Source organism: Zeus faber (genome assembly GCF_960531495.2).
Source record: "Zeus faber genome assembly, chromosome: 5".
NCBI classification, from domain to species: Eukaryota; Metazoa; Chordata; class Actinopteri; order Zeiformes; family Zeidae; genus Zeus; species Zeus faber.
In genome coordinates, this window is record NC_137192.1 from 32,308,557 (window position 1) to 32,328,605 (window position 20,049).

At 45.6% G+C, this 20,049-nt stretch overlaps 1 protein-coding gene across 1 annotated transcript; it reads left to right on the top strand.

Moving 5' to 3' along the window:
* The first annotated feature begins 8,710 nt into the window (after positions 1–8,710).
* Positions 8,711–20,049, top strand: LOC307229954 (fidgetin-like protein 2). The gene is made up of 2 exons (XM_080000088.1): positions 8,711–8,893; positions 15,935–20,049. Exons 1-2 carry the CDS (start codon positions 8,869–8,871, stop codon positions 17,101–17,103), a joined length of 1,194 nt encoding a protein of 397 aa, XP_079856214.1. The 5' UTR covers positions 8,711–8,868; the 3' UTR covers positions 17,104–20,049.

The following is a 20,049-nucleotide window of genomic DNA, read 5'->3' on the forward strand; positions in this document are numbered from 1 at the left end:
TACCAGCTCCACCACAAACACACATACAAGCACAAACACACACACACACACACACACACACACACACACACACACACACACACACACACACATACAAACCAGCCTACCTACAAACCCCAATACTCTTCTGTCTCCATTTCCTCATACACAACATTTAACATTTACCATTCGCACTCTGGCGGTAGTATGAATACTCTTTCAAAGAGAAACCAGGTTATTTTTAATTGAAGTAGCTTTACCACTTTTTTTTTTACTGTGCCATAAGCGTGTTCTCTTTTTATTAGTGGTGGTACGGTGTGGTTTTTCTGTTCGATTTTAAAAGTTCAACAAGGGATTGCAACCCATAGATGAGTCCCTTTGGTGGCCATGGTGTGTTTTCGGTGTAATAATGTAAACTGTTTAAATGTTATTATACTTCATTTGAAATCAATAATAATTCTGTATTGCGTTATGACATCCGTAATGTCCAGACAAGCGCGTTGGTCTTTAATAACTGATGATTGTGTTTATTTACAATAGGTCGACTGAATGTTCGTACTGTAACAGTATAGTGTCTTATTCCCTTACCTCAGACAAGTCAGTGGATGCTCCTGCAAGGCACTTTGGGTAACGTCACAGGTCAGGGAAGGCCAGACTTTATAACTACATTTTGATTGATTGTGTGTGTTTGTGTGTGTGTGTGTGTGTGTGTGTGTGTGTGTGTGTGTGTGTGTGTGTGTGTGTGTGTGTGTGTGTGTGTGTGTGTGTAAAAGATACCATGCATCCACTGTGTTGACGGGTTCTGACCGTGTGTGCTTGCATCCATGAGTGTATTACATGCTTCGAACCGGTTGAAAATTTGGGCAATAATTAACTAACAACTAATTAGCATCTCAAAGCTAAGATATTAACAAGATGAGTTTTATTTTTTAAGGCTCGTCTTTTGTAGATTGTTTGGCTCTTTTTTCTTTTCTCCAGGGTGAGATATAGGCTGGTCGACAGAACGATAACTTGAATGCTGAAAACGTCCAAAAAAAAATCCATTCAAAGTTTTACAGACCTACATTATCAATTCCTTTGATCGGCGTATTTCAGGAAGATGATCCCTTTAGTTCAGGGGTTCCTTATGTTTGTTTTCCTGAAAGACCCCCTAAATCAAACCTGACTACATTTTTTATTATGATTATTTGTATGTATTTATCAGTGGGTGGCGGTCATTTTCTTTCTGAATTGGTTTGCTTTGCATGGTAGTTTTTAAAGCGTACGATTCATTATTACCTTACATTATTATGTAGTCATAGACTTTGTTACAATTTATGTTTGAATCAAGACTAATGTGGAATTTTTTTTTTTTTTTTTTTTTTTTAACCAATAATTGACAATGACTACAGTGTTTGACTACGAGCCTCAAACTGTCCCAAGGCCTTGCGACCGCCGTGTGATCTCTGGCGACCCCCAGTGGGGTCCCCAGTTTGAGAACCACTGCTTTAGTTTAATGTCCCAGTAAGAGAATTCCGATGTTAATGCACAGATAAAAAAAACTATATTTACCATATGTCATTGTGCCATTAAATGCGACCTTCTGGTAGATGTTTGGTCATTTTGGGGAGCCGCCTCTTCCTGTTCAGACAGCGTTGCCGGGGGAGACGTTAGATAAGTGTATTAGATGAGAGAATTATATTAAAACAATAATTAACTTATAGTTGCACTTTCTGTACATATGTTTTATTTTTCAAGGATACTTGTTTTATGATGATTTCTTAGAATGATTTATTTTTAAATATTGGATTTCTCAAATGTTCCTTTCAAGGTCTGTATGTATATAATGTAATATGAAAAAAAGGTGCATTAACAGAGAAAGACGAAACAAATGCAGCGCAAAATGAGATATACATACACACACACACATATATATGAATAAAAATGATAGTATAGTCATGGGTCAGCCAAGAGAATGTAATTTGTTCAGGATTTGGTTCAATAAGCCATGGTCGTCACCTCCACCTCCACCGTCTTCACTGTTTATGTGGCTTTTCAAGCACAGTGCTTGAGTAAATGCAATATAGGCTCTCTGAGACACGTACGAAAGCTTTTTATTGTGATAAAATTATATAGTTGTGTGTGTTTCCTTGATTCTGTGATATTTTTGGAATTTGAATTGGGTACAAGGCCCATAATAACCATCTCACAGATAATGCGAAGAGCATGATTGAGATATACTGTATATATATATATATATATATATATAGACTGTATATTTAAAATAAAATGGGCTGAAGTACATAAATACTGACGGTATATACAGTGAAATAAGGGAAATAAAAGAAGGTGGAAGAATGTAGTGTGTGTGTCTGTGTGTGTGTGTGTGTCTGTGTGTGTGTGTGTGTGTGTGTAACATACATGTGGATATATACCTTGTGATTGGCCATAAAATGTGTAAACCTAACAATACCACCCAAGCTTTTTCCTGGATTCATAAATTCAAATATTTATATATATATATATATATATATATATATATGAATACAAATACAGGACAAGAGAGATATTTCAAAAATGCTTTTCAAACACCAGTGCTGTGTTGCTAACTGGGAAAGTTCTAAATTCTAAAAAAGCATCTCCTGCGTGGCATTATGTATTCTGCAGAGAAACACACTCACATGTGCTTTCTGGGGTCAATTCACCCGTGACTGGCTGATTGTCTCCCGTCTTTCGGTTTGTTTTTTAATCACCATGCGTGAATAGCAGTGGGATCTGCACTCCTATCCTCCTGATAAATATCTAACACCGGCCTTCTGTCTGTTCAGCGACAAGGTCAGATTGACTGGGAAGCGATGGATGAGAGCTGGATAGAGGGAGGCTTTTAGAGGGGAAGTGCGAACACACTGCAGCCTCCTCGGTCCTGTAGCCTGGGGAGAGGGAACGATGCCTTGTCTCTACAACAACTGAATGATTTGCGCAGAGCAAAACCATTCTAGATGTTTTATATGTACATCCGCTGTAATTTCTTTGATTAAAAAAAATAAATCAATAAACCGTTGTATAAATGAATTAAAATGACTGGGGATTCCGTTATTGCATTCACACACTTAATACAAAAATGCTTTTGACAGTGAGCCTCTGGGGTTTTACTTTTATGTTTTTAACCAGCAATGAAGTTTCAGAGTGGTAATATCATCGAGCAGTATTCATCAAGGACACAATCTTACACAATGTCACTTCTGTAATGTGTGTCAGTGAACAGCAGGGAGCAGCAGAGAGCAACCGTCATCAAGCGCTGCTGTTAAAAGTAAAGGGCCTCTTTCAAATGACTCTTATTTATATTCCCAACTGTAAGACATTTTGGTGTGTAGTTTATAATCTATCTATCTATCTATCTATCTATCCATCCTGTTGGAAAGCTCCCACTTATATCCTCCACTTCCCTAACGTACACCATGAGGAGACACTCAACCCCTTATTTTTATGGAAAGAAAGTAGGCTTTTCCACTGGTTTGGATACGACCGTCGCCTCCTCTCGGTCTTCTTTGGAGCCTCACCCATCCCCCTGCTTTCTACCTTGAAGTGAGAACATGGTGCGCTGGGCCTGCACATCTGGAGGTGATCCTTGCAGAGCTCCGAGATGCACAGTCCCTATGTGTGAGTGTGTTTACGTGTGTGCGAGCATGCGTGTGTGTGTGTGTGTGTGTGTGTGTGTGTGTGCGCGCGTGGGTGTGTGTATTGCCTGGGGGCAATTGTGTGGTCCTGATTCCCAAACTCTCCTGATTACAAACAGCTGGGGGGTTATGGCTCAGAACCAATCACAGTGTCCAGTTGCTCTGACATCACACTGGGCTGTGGATGGGGAGGCCTGGGGTGTTTCTCTGGACAGGGGGAGGGGAGGCAAGGTAGTGTGTGTGTGGGTTTGGAGGGGGGGTAGAGTTACTTCTGCTTAAAATGACTTTCAAACTTAATAAATTGGATTAGAATGGTGTTGGCCTGACACATTAGGTTGTTTTGGCTCCTCGGCTCCCAGTAGCTTTAAATAACCCTCACGCCATGAGGCCTCAGAATACCAACCCTGAGGTCTCTGCTGTTTCATACTGCCTTGTGATACACACACCGATCAGCCACAACATTAAAACCAGTGACAGGTGAAGTGAATAACATTGTTCATCCCGTTCCAATGGCACCTGTCAAGGGGTGGGCTATATTAGGCAGCAAGTGAACAGTCACTTCTTGAAGTCGATGTGTTGGAAGCAGGAAAAATGGGCAAGCGTAAGGATCTGAGCCACTTTGACAAGGACCGAACTATGATGGTTGGACGACTGGGTCAGAGCATCTCCAAAACAGCAGGTCTTATGGGGTGTTCCTGGTACGCAGTGGTTAGTAATTAGTTAGTTAGAAACACAGAAGTAAAGGACGGTTTTAAATGATTGGGGGAGGGGGGTCACCATCTCTTCCTGGTTTTACATGCAGCGTAGTGCCTGCTCCCCACGAGGCCAGGGAGACGATCGAGTGGAAGATTCGACCAAAACAATCGCGTTCTTTCGCTCTGCCTCTCTTTGACTCGCCGGGGCCGTTGTCTCCTTTTCTCACCAAACTGCAACGGCTCTCGGGCCGACCCTCCCCCCCATCAATCTCTGTCATAAATCTGTCAGGCGGAAAGAAAAGGAACTGCTGAATACAGATTTGTCAGCAATTAATCTAACCTCCATTACCAGACGTGGATATTGTGTCCTCTCTACCGGGAGACAATGAATCACTTCAACATAGAGAGTTGTGCGTGTGTGTGTGGGTGTGTGTATGTATGTGTGTGTGTGTGTGTGTGTGTGTGTGTGTGTGTGTGTGTGTCTGTGTTTGTGTGTGTGTGCATGTCTGTGCGCGTGCGTGTGTGTGTGCATGCGCACCCGTGATGTGTCCCTCGGTGGTGCTTTGCATAGACCCGTCCACTCTTTTGTGTAAAACGAAAACATTTGAGTCTTCCACCAGTCCTCCTTGTTGTGTGTGAACGTGTTTTCTCACATAATGGCCGCCACACCGGCCGCCGAGCAACACACACACACACACACACACACACACACACACACACACACACACACACACACACACACACACACACACACACACACACACACACACACACACACACACACACACAGCATGGATCAGTTTAAAGATGCAGGTCATTGCCTTGGCTGCAATGCTGCAGTTGGACGTCCTGGACACACACAGCCTGAACCTGATCAAGAGAGACAACAAGGGAAGCGTCACCTTGACGCACGCTGACATGCGTCCGCCTGCGCCAGCCAAATGTTTTTCCTCCGTCCTCGATAAATACAACTGGAATAGCGCTGACGGTGACACTGTCCCTGCCAGACAATACCGACTCAGCGCACACTTTTCCTGTTCTGCTTCCAACGCTTTCCTGTCTCTGTTTTCTCATTATTCAGTCTTCACTTCACATCGCTCCGTGTAACGCCAGCAGGGCTTCTGGGAGAACGGGCCGCTTAATTTTGGTTCATATGTTAATATGTCCACGGCTTCAAACCCGTAGTCATGTAAAGCTTTGGCATTTTGGCATTTTGCCAGATCCTAATGCTAAGTCACACACACACACACACACACACACACACACACACACACACACACACCGTGCTGGTGGGTTCAGTGGAGCAGTAGGTCTGTGTTCAGCTGCTCAGGACAGAATTAGATTGGTAAACAGCTGAGCTTCTCTGGGGTACAATCATGTGACCTATCCCACCCACAGGGACGCAGGGACGAGGGTTAGGGTTACCGCATCCAACTTCCAGAATACACATAATGCGTGTGGGCGTGTGTGTGTGTGTGTGTGTCTCTCTGTGCATGTAAGTCTTCCTGGGTGTTTATGTGTGCAAAGATATGTGTGCTATATTGATGCCAGCGTTTGAGTTGGACTGAAAATCATACCCCCAACACACACACACGCAGCCAGGAAGACACACACACACACACTCACACACACACACACTGGCCCTCTGACAGTAAAGTTGTTCTCCAACCTGCTGACTGCTGCACCTTCATGTTATACTATCATTACCACACACTGGCCTTTGTCCCCTGCTGTCCCATTGATCTGCTTTGTGACACCTGCCTGTGTGTGTGTGTGTGTGTGTGTGTGTGTGTGTGTGTGTGTGTGTGTGTGTGTGTGTGTGTGTGCGTGAGACAGCGCATTAACAGGCAATTTAACGATCAAATGATAAGCAGTTTTTTTTAGGGGACTGGGACATTTTATACTTTTTTATTTTTATATATTTTTTCTGTTTATTTAATCTTCAAGAACCTCTGACATTATAAAAATGTTGGTAGAATGAGTCACCGAGTTATTGATGATGTTGGCTCACTTGGCTCAAATGAAAAAAATTGAAAAAAAGAAATGTATTCCAACATCTAGAAGGTAATAATTGACGTTGGGTTTCATATTTCCGTGGGTGATGTGTATTTGGACAGCTCAATCTGTGGCCGCCGTGGTACAATGCGGAACTCTGAACTCCGCTGAAAGGAAAAGCTCCTGCAGCAGATTGCTGTTTGTTTAGATGTATTGTTTCCCCCGTGCGCGAAACAACAGCGCGGCTGCTTTTTGTTTTCAGGGTCCGTCAGCAAAGCAGGCGACCAAGAAATAGCTGAGTGCCGCGACAAAACTCTCCCCGGGCGTCACCTGATGTAAGATCTTACGACATACCTGCGCCACCATAATCTGCACTAATTCAGGTCACGGCCGCATTATCTCCATGGGAGAATTTTCCACATAACTCTATAGAAACAAGCAGCACGGCGGCGGGCGGGGGGTTATGACACCCAGTGACAGAAGCTTTATCATCACAATGATCTAATTCTATATTTTAACAGCAGTGAAAGTAAGAGCAAGGAAGGAGGGAAAGATCACCCTTCAGCCAATGAAAAACCACAGTACATAGTTGTCATATATTGTTTGGTTGTTTGTGTGCACATGTTTTTTGGAAGAGAAACTTGATAAAAGCTGAGCGTGTGCATGCAGAGCCGGTAGTGTTTACAACAGAGTAACATGAGGAGCGGAGCGCTCAGGCCGGCCTGCACCATAACTCTAAATACAGAACTACAGCTGTGTGGGGGAGAGAGGATGACTGGTGAGACTCCCCTTATGACCAGAGCCCAGAGAAGAGATAGATGTGTTAAAAAAATGTAATCATAGTCCTTATTCAAAGGTCTAAGGGCCAGTGCAGAGGTGGCTTTCTGCCTTTTATTCATGTGTGTGGTTTTGGTGTGTGTGTGCGTGTGTGCGTGCGTGCGTGCGTGCGTGCGCGTGCGCGTGCGTGCGTGCGTGTGTGTGTGTGTGTGTGTGTGTGTGTGTGTGTGTGTGTGCGTGTGTGTGTGCAGGGGGGGATGGGACAGCGCAGGAATTAGGTAATATTGACATGGTTGTTTCAACCACACCCTCCCAACAATGCTTGGATCAATGTACAAAATCAATAGGAGTCATTGATGACCACTGAACTTCTCATGTGATCAGCGAAGGGGAAAATTTGGAATTTTTCAGTCTCACAAAATCATTAGTCACGACCAACAGAATTATTTACAAATACAAGGAGGACATGCACAGATATGCATGACTTACACACACACTGACACACAAATAGACACACACACACACACACACACACACACACACACACACACACACACACACACACACACACACACACACACACACACACACACACACACACACACACACACACACACACACACACAGAGGCTCCGCTTTGACACTGCATCACTTTTTCCCTCTCTCTTCCTGCTTAAATAGTTTTAACAAAAGAGAGGCAGCGGGAGGGGGAGGGGTGGCGTGGCTGGGGGAGGGGATGTGTGTGTGTGTTGCTCTCTTGTCACCAGGCGAGGGGGAGAGGTGTGGGGCGGGGAGGGGGGGCAGTGGGAGGGGTATAGAGAAGGATAGAGAAGGATAGAGTCCCAGAAGAGGAGAAGAGCTCCAGCTCTACACACACACACACCACGGTGCGCTCTGTGTTTTTGTACTTTGTGGAATACCTTGTTTTGATCGTTTTTTCTTTTTTTCCCACTGAGCAGCTCATCAAGAACATCCAGGCATGAGCAGGCAAGTAGCTCTTTGCTTTTCTGGTCCCGAATGCTTTGAAATGGCCTCCTCATTTCAGCAGATTGCGTTGCCCGGCTTTCTCTCTGGCTGCCTCCCTCGCTCTGTGTGCACATTCCTCTCATTTCTCCATGTTCTCCATTCCGCCCTGTTCCACGCTTCTGCTTTGGTGCTCTGACAGAGTAAGAGGGTCGCTCTAAAGGAAGTTTCTATTATTTGACATGCAGTGGTTCCGGTACCCTGCCCTCTATTTGGTGACACCTTATTTATTCATTCAAACACGTTGCTTCCTCCCTCTTGAGTGTAAAACAAAGTTTCCTTTGCCCTCTCACGCGGCGGTTGTGTGGGCGGCTTCAAAGAGTTCGAAAGTTGTGGCTTTGCGGTCAGAGGGTAATGTCTGTCAGAGCATTTAGCAAGCAGTAACACACACATACAGGCAATCAATCCACAGTAGGAGGAGGGGGGTGGAGGTGGGGGGAACAGAAGCAGACGTTGCATGACCGTGTGTGTCTGTGTGTCTATGAAAAGGGAAGGCTGGTCATGTGCCTGGTGCCTGTATTACCCCTGATAACCGTGCATGTGCGTCCTGTAGGTGCCAGTGTGTTGGAGCAGGGCTGAGGTTCGAGCTGAGCCATGGACAGTTGTAGGAGGCCGGCCCCCAGCAGAGCCTCAGCCAGCCGGAGCAGCAGCCACCCAGCGAGGTCCCGGAGCATGCAGCCGGGCCCCAGCCAGCACTGAGCGGACCCCGTCCTATCCTCCTCACCCGGGGCCAGGGCTGCAGAATGCTCAGTCCTTTCACCCCATACAGTAAGTTAATGGGAATTCTTTGTATGTGTGTGTGTGTGTGTGTGCGTGTGTGTGTGTGTGTGTGTGTGTGTGTGTGTGTGTGTGTGTGTGTGTGCGTGTGCGTGCGTGCGTGTGTGTGTGTGTACGCATGTGGCCAATGAGTTTTGTGTGTTTATGTTTATACATTGGTATAATTTCTAACTGAGTCCTGTAAGGTCTTTCATCAATCTTATTATTCATGGGCATGTACACTGTGGGGGATATGTCCATAGGGTGTGTGTGGAAAGGACGTCTAGGGGTAGGACGCCTCCCGGAGAACAGACACTGGGACTGGACATGTGCTAATGGATTTCACAGCCTGCAGCCTGAGCATTGAGGAATTTCACAGAGAGCGCTCAGTCTGTGCTTTTTCTGTCACTCCATGTGAAGACGATGTAGTTGCTCAGTGGCCAAACAATGTTTGTGTGTCTCGATGACTGATATTCCTTGTTGGACATATAGTACGAGGTACATTCATGGCTTATATGGTGACACTGTGCCCTGGTACATGTAACTTCACACACACACACACACACACACACACACACACACACACACACACACACACACACACACACACACACACACACACACACACACACACACACACACACACACACACACACACACACACACAAGGAGTCACCAGTGCTCTCCCATATGTGCTAACCATGAGAGGTTGCTATCCAAGCTGATGAATATGCCTGTATTGACTGATCGGGCTATTGATCAGGCTAAGCCTTAACAGGATTACGACGCTAACATGATAGGAATAATGCATCTCAGCCGCTGTGCGCTTTTGAATTCAAAGAACGACGCTCGCATGCAAAGGCGACGTCCTATCCCCAACGTGCTCAGGTTGCCATTCGGAGAGGAGATACCATTGTCCGAGCGGCCTGAGGTCTTTTACTGGCGTTCGTCTGCCACATTCCGTCCTTACAAAGACTCACAGTGTCATGTCGGATTTCACCATACACAGAAACTACACTGGAAATAGGTCTATCTCATCAGCACATCAGCATACTCACTTACACTTTTACATCAACCAAAACCTGTCATGTTGTAACATCCATCCTGCCAAGTGTGCCTCTAATGGTGACGCAGGGATATAAACAGTAATTAAAAAATGATTTGGCCTTTTTACTGCCGGCTACCATAGCAGAAATGGCTTGCTGAATGATAGTCAGATCATTAGTAACCTGGTGCCAACAACCTCTCATTAGGCCTGTATAGTGTCTCACACTCACACTCACACACACATACATTCTCCCACCACACAAACACACACACACAAACACACAAACACACAAACACACACACACACACACACCGAAGCACACACACACTTTACACTCTATTGTGACCACACAAGCTTGTTAAACGAATTGTTGTCCAGCTCCAGCACTCATTAGGTGCCGTATAAAAAAAACAGCAGTCACTTGCATACAAAGGTGGAATGAGAGGGAGGGAGAGATAGAGAGAGGGAGAGAGAGAGTGTGAATTGAAGGGCAGATGGAGAGGACGCACGGAGGGACTGGTCAGCTGCAGGCTGATATATGAGTGGACACAATAAGTGGAGAGGGGGCCAGGCCAGCTCCTGCCACGTGTGTGTGTGTGTGTGTGTGTGTGTGTGTGTGTGTGTGTGTGTGTGTGTGTGTGTGTGTGTGTGTGTGTGTGTGTGTGTGTGTGTGTGTGTGTGTATGTTTGTGTGCGCGCATGTATGTGTGTGTGCGCGCGTGTGTGTGTGTGCGTGCGTGTGTGTGTGTGTGAGAGGTAAGAGAGTGGGGGATGGGAGAGCTGACCACGTAGGCTCGGACACACTCCTGCCTTTACTACAGCACTGAGCCAGAGAGTGTGCATTGAGAAACGGAGAGAGGGGTTGGGGGTGGGGGCAGAGAAAAGGAAAAAGTATAAAATAACAGGACAGGGAGGGAACAAAACATGAAAGCGTATTAGGAAAAAACAATATCTTGGCCTTGCCACAAAAAAAAAAAGATTGGCTTGGCCGTGACTAACGGTTCAGGGAGAGGTTGCGGCGGTTGAGCCCTTCTCGAGATTCTGGCGCAGGACCGTCCGATGCATGTTGCGTACACTGGCGGAATGAGATCCGGCACCCCGGGTTGCTGCTTGACCGCCGCCGTGGCCCCGGCAGACTGCACAGGCCCCGCAGAGAAGGGGGGGGAGGGTTTTTTCCTCTCCTCGGCAGTTTCTCCTAACAGAGGGGCTTCAGTCACCATTGTAGGCCATTGCTTACATAACAATATGAACCTCATGATGTTCACTGTTTTAGCAACAAAGGAAGGGAGGAAAGAAAGAGTGGATGTGCGTGGGTGTTTGTGTACACATACAGTATGTGCATGTGCACCTCGCTTTACAGTACGCGGCGGCCGAGGCAAGAGGACGCCTGACGGGTTCCTTGTATATTAATATCCCATTGGACTGCTGATGTGCTCTGTATTGATTCTGTCAATGGACTGAACACATTGTAATGAATACAAATCACCTAGTAATGTGTAAGCAACCCGCTGGGTGATTAATCAGCACCCTCTAAGCAAACAGGGTCCCTTTACTCCCCTTTTCACCCCCACAGTTCTCCTCTTTTGAACTGGACAGTGTGTGGAGGAATGAACAGAGGATATGTGCTGTGTAAATAGATCTCAGGTTGGATTCCAAGCATTCCAGCGTCCTGACTCATCCTAAAGATGACCGAGATCGCCTTGGCTCGTCGGCAGGTCGAAGCCCGAACGCCGCGGGGAAAAACCTTGCAAAAGCTTCCGAAGCAAAGCAGTTCGCTTGTTCACGGAGGTGAAGCGCTGGCGCGTTTCGGTGAGCGGGGCGGGGGCACTTTCTCACGTGCGCTCGAGACACGAGGATGTTTGCTTCATTGTTTATTGTGAGAGGAGTCACAGCGGCCAGTGAGGAGCTCTTAGTTTTCCTTTTTTTTTCCCTCCTCTTTGCAGTCCTGTCCGGTCAAACCACCTCAGATACTTCACAACCCCCAAATCCCATTCCAACGGCGCCCTTCCCCCACTCTTACTTTCATCTAATTAACCCCTAATTGCTCACACTGACCATGCAGCAGACCACAAGTCATCTGAACCCCCACCGCCACACAGAAAAGAATCACATTTTTTTACATCGCCAATACAATAGTAGCATTGAACAGAAAATAAATATTTTTTACATATTTTTAGAGATCCCTTGAAAATAAATAGTGCTATTTCATATCCGCTGGCTTCATGTTGCCCCGTTTTCCAATGACCAAAGTAGGCTTTTCCAATGTGCCTGACTGCGCATTTTCAATATGGATAAACATGTACATTCAATCAAGTTTGGCTCTAGAAAGCAATGTGAAAAACCCAGTCACCAAGATTTAGGATTGAGAGAGAGAAACGGGGGATAGAGAGAGAGAGCAGGAATGTATAAGACAAATCTTCTCCACGCCTGGCTGTATAATTAAGAATAGTCCTGAAACACTGAGCGCTGGGGCTGGACAGAGTGGAGGGTGTTGAAAGCTGGATGGAGAGCTGGGGGATGGGGTCACTCGGAGCCCATCGCCTGATTGGATCGATCAAGCTCTTGTTTACGAGCCTCTCGGTCCGTGTTTGGCCTTCTTTACATGGACGCACACACACACGCACGCACGCACGCACGCACGCACGCACGCACGCACGCACGCACGCACGCACGCACGCACGCACGCACGCACGCACGCACGCACGCACGCACGCACACACACACACACACACACACACACACACACACACACACACACACACACACACACACACACACACACACACACACACACACACACATAAACAGACTGCAGGTAATGCTGTGCCAAAGTGTACTACTTGGTCCAGAGAATAAATGAACACAGCGGTCACCACAGGACTGAAGCTGTATACACAGCACCATATTTTCAGTCTCATTTATATACTTTTATCAACTTAAGACAGTTTCACCACAACTTCCGGGATGTACGAGCTTCTTCTTTAACAAGGCAAAGACGGCACTTTACGTTTAGATTTACCAGAACGAGTGGTTCGTTTTTGACGGTTTGCCCCCATTCATCCGTCCTTTAACAAATCTGCTTGGCATCTACTTAGAGAGGAAACTCGTGTGCTAAAGGGCATCGCGGTAATCTGAATGGTAATTAAGTAAAGACCAACATGAGATAGCTGCCAAGCCAGTTTAGTGTTCATCATCTCTCTCTCCTGGGAAGCCAAGCACTGCTAGGCATGGAGGGGTGCCTGACAGACCCAAGTCACCACGCAGCCTCTTTACCTAAAAACACCAAGACAAACCCTAAATGCCTGATTTTAGGAGGGTGTATAATCATTAAAAGCAATTCAACAAATAACTTAAAAGGGAAAGCAATTATGTGAATCGCAATTTTTGGATCCACAAAAAAAAGCCATCCTGTGTGGATATTATCTCTAGGAGTGGTGTCATTTAACTGAGAAAAGACTAATCAGTATTCAAATGTAAAATATATATATATCAAGAAATTGGAAATAAGAGCAATGCCTGCAATATTAACCATGTAGTCTGCATACTTTGGGGATTTAGATATCACCAAACCTTGCAGTAAGACGAACAACTTACAAATGACATGCGTAAGCTGAGATAGGCAGTGTTTCTCCCAAAGTGAAATAGTAGGCTCCACCTACATGTCCACCTTTGACATTATCAACAGTGTCACTGCTCTCGTGAAAACCATAATATTCCATCGAATTCCACTTATGTGTTAACCAAATAATGCCCGCTGAAGACAAATCACGCATGTACGTAATGAAGCGTACGTGTTCAAGTTCTACTTTTCCGCCACAAAACATCGCTCATTCATTCAGACAATGTGTGAGCGCGGCAGGGTTCCAGATTTCCTGGATTCGAGCAGAAAAGCGCGGCCAGGATTGTCAGATTGCCACCAGGCACTGACCTCTCGCAAGCCTCGTCTACTCTAATCCATCATTAGTCTGGTTTTCAGAGTCTGATCTTCACTTCCAGCAGACCACTCCAATTCCCTCTCCTCCATCTGATCTTATGCTTATCCTCCCATTCGTTCATTCAGCTTTTTCAGACGCCGCTGTTGCCAGTGTAATGAGTTTTTTTTCCGTAAAAAGAAAAACCAGAAGATTGACCCATTAGAATTGAATATGTCTTGCATAGATTACGCGGCATCTGGTGTGGTAGGGGTGAGAGGGGTGGATTGAAAACAAAGCATGGATCTTACCTCGTGACCGGAACCGGAATGACCAGTAAGTATTGCTCTTGTGTATGAGCGGTAGGAACAGTGTCATTTCTGCTTGGAGCTTGGAGCCCCATCTGGTTCCCCCAGCGTGACTTGGCTATAGAGATGGACAGGCTGACAAGCTGACAAGGGGAGATGGTGAAACAGTGGTTATGATCTAACTAATGCAAATAACGCATTGTGGTGTGTGCAGGGAGCGCTTGGTAATGCGTTGTTATAATATCAAAATAGTGATACAACACCCGATATCGCCTGGGATTTTGGAAATCATAATAACGTTAAAAGAGTATGAAGTGAATTCCATTTACGTCTGTGAGTAAATGTGAGTGTATGTCTGCATTCATGTCAAAGATAGATTGTAATTTAAAAAAATGTTCTGTCTATTGGTCTACAGCTGTGAAAGGTCACTGGAATGGAATTATAGGGATTTATCGGCCGTATGCCAGCAGCGCGTCGTGTTTGTTTCCATGCTGGGGGTGAGGACGGTCCCATGACTGTTTAGAATTCCCTGGAGCGTAAAGATTTCTAAGATCCCGGGAGGAGCCTAGCAGACTGAGAGGCAAGATCTCTGGATTGGATGAGCAGGATTATTGGACTGAAGGATCATTTAATTTAGGGATCAACATGTGGAACGTTTAGAGGCCTGTCTGGTGGTCCTGGTGGACATGTGACACAACCTGGCCATAATCCACGCATGCCCAGACAGACAGGACGTCTGTGTGCGCACAATGGTCAATTATCCCTTCCAACACTACCGGCCCCACTACATTTGATGTTTTGTTTTTTTTAATCAAATTATGATCTGTTTTGGTTCACTGCCTATTTGCTCCCCCTTGTCCAGTTCTGTTGTAGGCTAGAGCCACTGGCCCAGACATTGGGGTCAGGACAGTTTAATAATACTCTGCAATGCCTGGAATGTCAGCCTAATGCCAGCTCAAAAAGACAAGGCCTTTAAGAGCCAATCAAGCTAAGGAAAACACTGAACCGACGGATGAATGTGTTTGTATATACAATTTTAACTGGCAAAAAAAACCCAAAACATTCAAAGTGATAATTTAAAAAAATCCACTACTCAATCAATCAGCACACAGTAATAACGCTCAGTGGTGGATGGGTCCCCTCTCTCAACGCACTTTGATGAAAAGCGACTCTGTTCCCCCCTCTGACCAGTTAGCCCACCCTCTATTCCCTCCGTCCAGCAGACCCCCGAGCTTTGGGCTGAATTAGATCACACGCTTGGTGGGGGTGGTTTTGTGCAGTAAGAGACTCAGAGAGGGACAACAATGGCCCCAGTGAGAGAGGCAAAAGCGCAGGGCATGCACTGACTGATAGAAGCTTATCGCCATGGTGACCATGCTGGAGGCTGTGTTAGCAGCTTGACATTAAGCTGAAAACCCGCCTGGAAGCCGAGAACCTGAAAACCCAGTCTCCAGCCTGGGTGAGACCGTAGAGAAGCGCATGCTAAGCTCTGACATGATTCTGGAAAGGGGAGTTGTCATAGATTAGAGCTGTTGGTTTTCAGGGTTGGGATTTAGAAAGCTAGCCCCTCAGCTTGACATTGTTTTCAGACAAAGCAGCGGAAAAATTACTTCATAATTTATTCATCTATGTCATGTAAATGTTGGTATTCATCTTGAATGCTATATTTCGGATTGAGTACCTAAATTCAAAAGCAGATTTACTTTAATCATTCAATCATCAATGAAGCCATGTACTACTATTGGTGAGGAGCAATAATTCTGGGGTTTTGTGTCCATCTCTTTCAGGTCTGTTGAAGATGCACTGGTCTCCGGAGCACGCCACCCCTTTGTCCCAGTGGCCTGAACAGCACCTAGATGTCTCCTCCACCACCTCTCCTCCCTCTGCCCACAAACACGACCCCTACGCCGCAGCTGGTCGCCGAAGCTATGCGCCCACGGGTTACCCCTGGGCCAGCGATGACATATCAGCCCTCACTGCCTCTTCTCTGCTTAAACGCTATGCTGAAAAATACTCAGGACTGGAGATGCCCTATGAGCGGCCAGCATCGGGGGCCTACCCAGAGCCTGGAGCTTTCCTTAAATCTGAATCTGAGCCCTGGGCTCTGAGCCAGGGTATAGAGTGTTATCCTGGTCTGGAGGCCCTGGCAGGTGCCAAGGTGGGCGCTGCTTCTGTTGGTCTGCCAGGTACAGGCAGTGTGACAGTAGTGAGCAGTAACTTGGCCTCTGACTCAAGTTACAGTGGGCCCGGCTCCTGCAATGTCCCTTCGCCGCAAGACTACCCCCCTGCCTTTAATAGCACCTACCTGTCCTCAGGATACTGCCCTCAGCCCAGTGCAGCACTTCCTCCTGCTTCTCTACACTCTTTGCAGCCCACACCTACCCTAGTGCCCAGCTACAGCCCAAGCACTCCTGTCTACAATTACCCTCCAGGGTGCTACCCCCATACCCAGACTACCCTGGCCTCCGGCTATAGCCACCCTAGTGCCTCCTACTTGCCCTCTGGGCTTAGTGCCCCAACTCCTCTGGCCCCAAGGCCCACTGTTGTGGGTGGCAGTTACAGTTACCCTAGTCACAGCCTGGGAGGGAGCTCAGAGACAGGGGTTCCAGTGAAACGCAAGGCTTTTGAGATGGCAGAAGGAGGAGAGGACGGAGGAGAGGAAGGCTCACGTTACCGCAAGTATGGCAACGGCCATGGAAACAGTCATAGCAAGGGCCCTGGAAACGGGCATGGCAATGGGTATGATATGAGCACCTCGGTCTCAGACCCGCAGGCCTACAAAGCTGGAAAACCCCTTATGACACCCCCATATGGTGGAGCGGGGGACTACAGCCCTCCACCAGGCCTGGCAGGAGAGAATGGTTCGGGGGAGCACAGCTTTCCACATCAGCAGAGAATGTCTATGAAGATACCTGCATCGCGCGCAACATCTGAAGATCCCACTGGAGGGCGCTGACAACCTGGATTGGCGTCGGAAAGGGACAGGCCTGATGTTGCACAGTCCTTAAATCCTAAATATAGTTTCTGACTCAGACCAACACGACGGATGTGGATTAATTAATAAGTGTCCGTTTGATTTGAGGGCAAAGGCCATGGGAACTGGCTTCTCCTGCCCGTCTGTATTATTTTCACTATTCATGTTTCTCCAAAGACTTAAAGGGGTTCTTTGCCACATGATGTTGTGCTTAGGGACTAGGAATAAGCTTCAGGCATATCCTGGATAGATCAGTTGACGGTTTAGAGATCTGACTGACTATCTCTCTCAGGATCCTATTTATTTCATTTCCCCTACTGTGGTGGTAACGCTGCAATGTTGCTGTTTTAGAGATTGGTTTTTATAATGGGGTGGCCATTATACATGTAAATCGGGCCTTTGACTGCAATACCACAAGCAAAGATTCTTTCCAGACCAAAAAAGTAAGGCGAGTAATACATAAAATGGCGGGAACCATTACCACTTCTGCACAATCACTACTACTTCACAAGTTGATTCCAAGGCGTGGTTACTTGACCAGGCTTTGATAAAAGAATGTCCCCCTCATTCAGCGCTTGGTTTCCCCCTACCCTTTAACCTTTTATTTCCCTTCTTTTCATTCTTCATCTTTATCCCCGGTCTCTATATTTTCTCTTGCCATTTTTTGTTTTTATACAGAGCTACTTATCGAAACATTGGGTTATAAAACAACAAATCTGACCTTTTATGTCGTAGTTAAAAAACTGAAATTCGGTGCTCATTTTTCAGAATGTCTTTAGCAGACAAGGTTAAAGTTGAACCATCTCCCGTGATGTGTGTGACGTGCTAAGTTGTCACCCGCTGTGACCAACGAGTACAATTTGAAAAAGATTTCTAGGACATAAAGACGCACGGTCGAGGACGTATAGATGCTCTGCGAGCGCCGATTTTTGGTTGTTAGGACGCGGCGGTGACCGTATGTGACGCAAAAGGTTCGCATATCATGCTGCCTCGCTCGTCAGAAGAGAGGAAAAAGGCAAGCGAGCCTATTGAGGGGCATGCAGGGGAGCGCACGCGGGTCACAGCGGGAGAGCCACGCCCCTGAGTGAGTGCCTATTTTCACTTTACGTTCTTTTGAGAATGTACCTGCCTCTCTGCCAGTGTTTTATTTCTTCTCCTTTTTTCTTATTTTTTTTTTGCTCTGAAAAGAATGATTTATAGTCTTGTAATTGAATACTCAGGAAGAATATTGTTACCTCAGAAAGAAAAGAATAAGAATGTACTTAGGGTGTTTTTAGGAAGCTTTATGGAGCGGGTTAATAGTGGAGTTATGGCTTTGTTTAAGAGTAAAACATGGGCTCTGAATACTTCAGGGAAACAATTTAGGGCTAGGGCCTTGAATATGAATAAATGAACAGACATGCGCACGCACACACACACACACACACGCACACGCACACGCACACACACACACACACACACACACACACACACACACACACACACACACACACACACACACAAAAAGGATGTGAGAAATCCCTGCATCTACACTGCCTCATAACTCTGGGAAATTAAACTTGAGGTTGTTATGCCAAGGCCTGAAATGTTGAATGTAATTCTGATTTTTTTTTTTCTTAAACAAAAAGGACAATATATGCCATTATGTACATCAATAATGTTTTTAGATATATGAAACATATTTTCTCCATGTATAGATAAAATTTCTCTTATAGATTTTGGTGGAGAAATGAATTACCTGTTAAGTGTTAAAGTTGTTTAGTCGTGGGGGAGAAAAAGGTTTTTGATGGACAAACTCACAACAAAGGAAAAGCACTCTTAATGGACAACTTTGACGAACAACATATCAGTATGTACCTTATATATCTATATGCTCTATCACAGGTATGTATATTGAATGTGTTAGTTATGTGGAAGTCCTTCCTTAGTCATACCTAGTCTCCTTTTCCTCAGACTTATTGATATCTCTCGTCAGTCTCGACTGTTCCGTACACTGTGTCAGTATTACACCATATTATTCTTATTTGTTTGTAATATTACCTTTTAATCAGCTTAACGGAGGCTCTATGTTGAGATCGGAGAACGGGGCGAATGAGCTGCTTTAGCGAAAGTATTAACAAAGTATGCGCAGTAGACCGCGATGAGATGATGCCGTCTTCGGCTGTCCACCGTATCGCATATTTGTGGAGTGTGGCATACTTTGTAGTGTGAAATCAGGCCTTAGTGGGCTTCTGTCACCACGTCAAAGGGTAGCTTTCCTGAAGAACTTGCACAGTGGGGAGGTTTTTGGGGTTTTTTTTGTTGTTTTTTTTCGTCAATAGTATGATTTAGTCTAAAATCCAGGTTAGCATGTGATGAGCCGATATATTAAGGTCTTTCGGGAGGTATTCCTGGTGTTCCATTTCGTGTGGAGCCAGAATAAGCGTTGTCACTGTGCAAACAAAAACAGCCAAATCACAATCTGTCTGAAATTCTACCGATCAAGGGAGTGAACTGAAACGTTAAAATGCGTGATGATGGTGAAAGCTTGGCCTCGGGTCTCCAGAGCACGGTATATAAGCGCTTAGCTACGTTCCAATGCTCTTTGAGATGACCGCGCCAAAACTGCAGAATCGACCTGGCATTTTCCGGTGGCACGTGGTCGGCGTTTATGATTCTGAATCACCAAAGAAAAAAGGTTTCAGGACCCGACTGGAGATGAGTTTGTCTGCAAAAAAAAAAAAAAAAAAAAAAAGTGGGATTTCAATGTTATCTTTGTCATTCAGCAGTTGCTTTTGAACCTTGTACATTCTTTGTAAACATTTCTACCTCATTTGAAGACCTTGTACATGGAAATATTTATTTCATGTCTCACAACTCTGATAATTCTTGAACTGTTATAGTCTACCTCACAAAAAAACTTTTTTTTTTCTTGGAAATTAAGATGTT

Coding starts and splice junctions, on each gene's coding strand:
- LOC307229954 (XM_080000088.1), top strand. CDS start 8,869: ATGCTCAGTCCTTTCACCCCATACA. Junction 8,894..15,934: donor CAGTCCTTTCACCCCATACA/GTAAGTTAATGG, acceptor CATCTCTTTCAG/GTCTGTTGAAGATGCACTGG.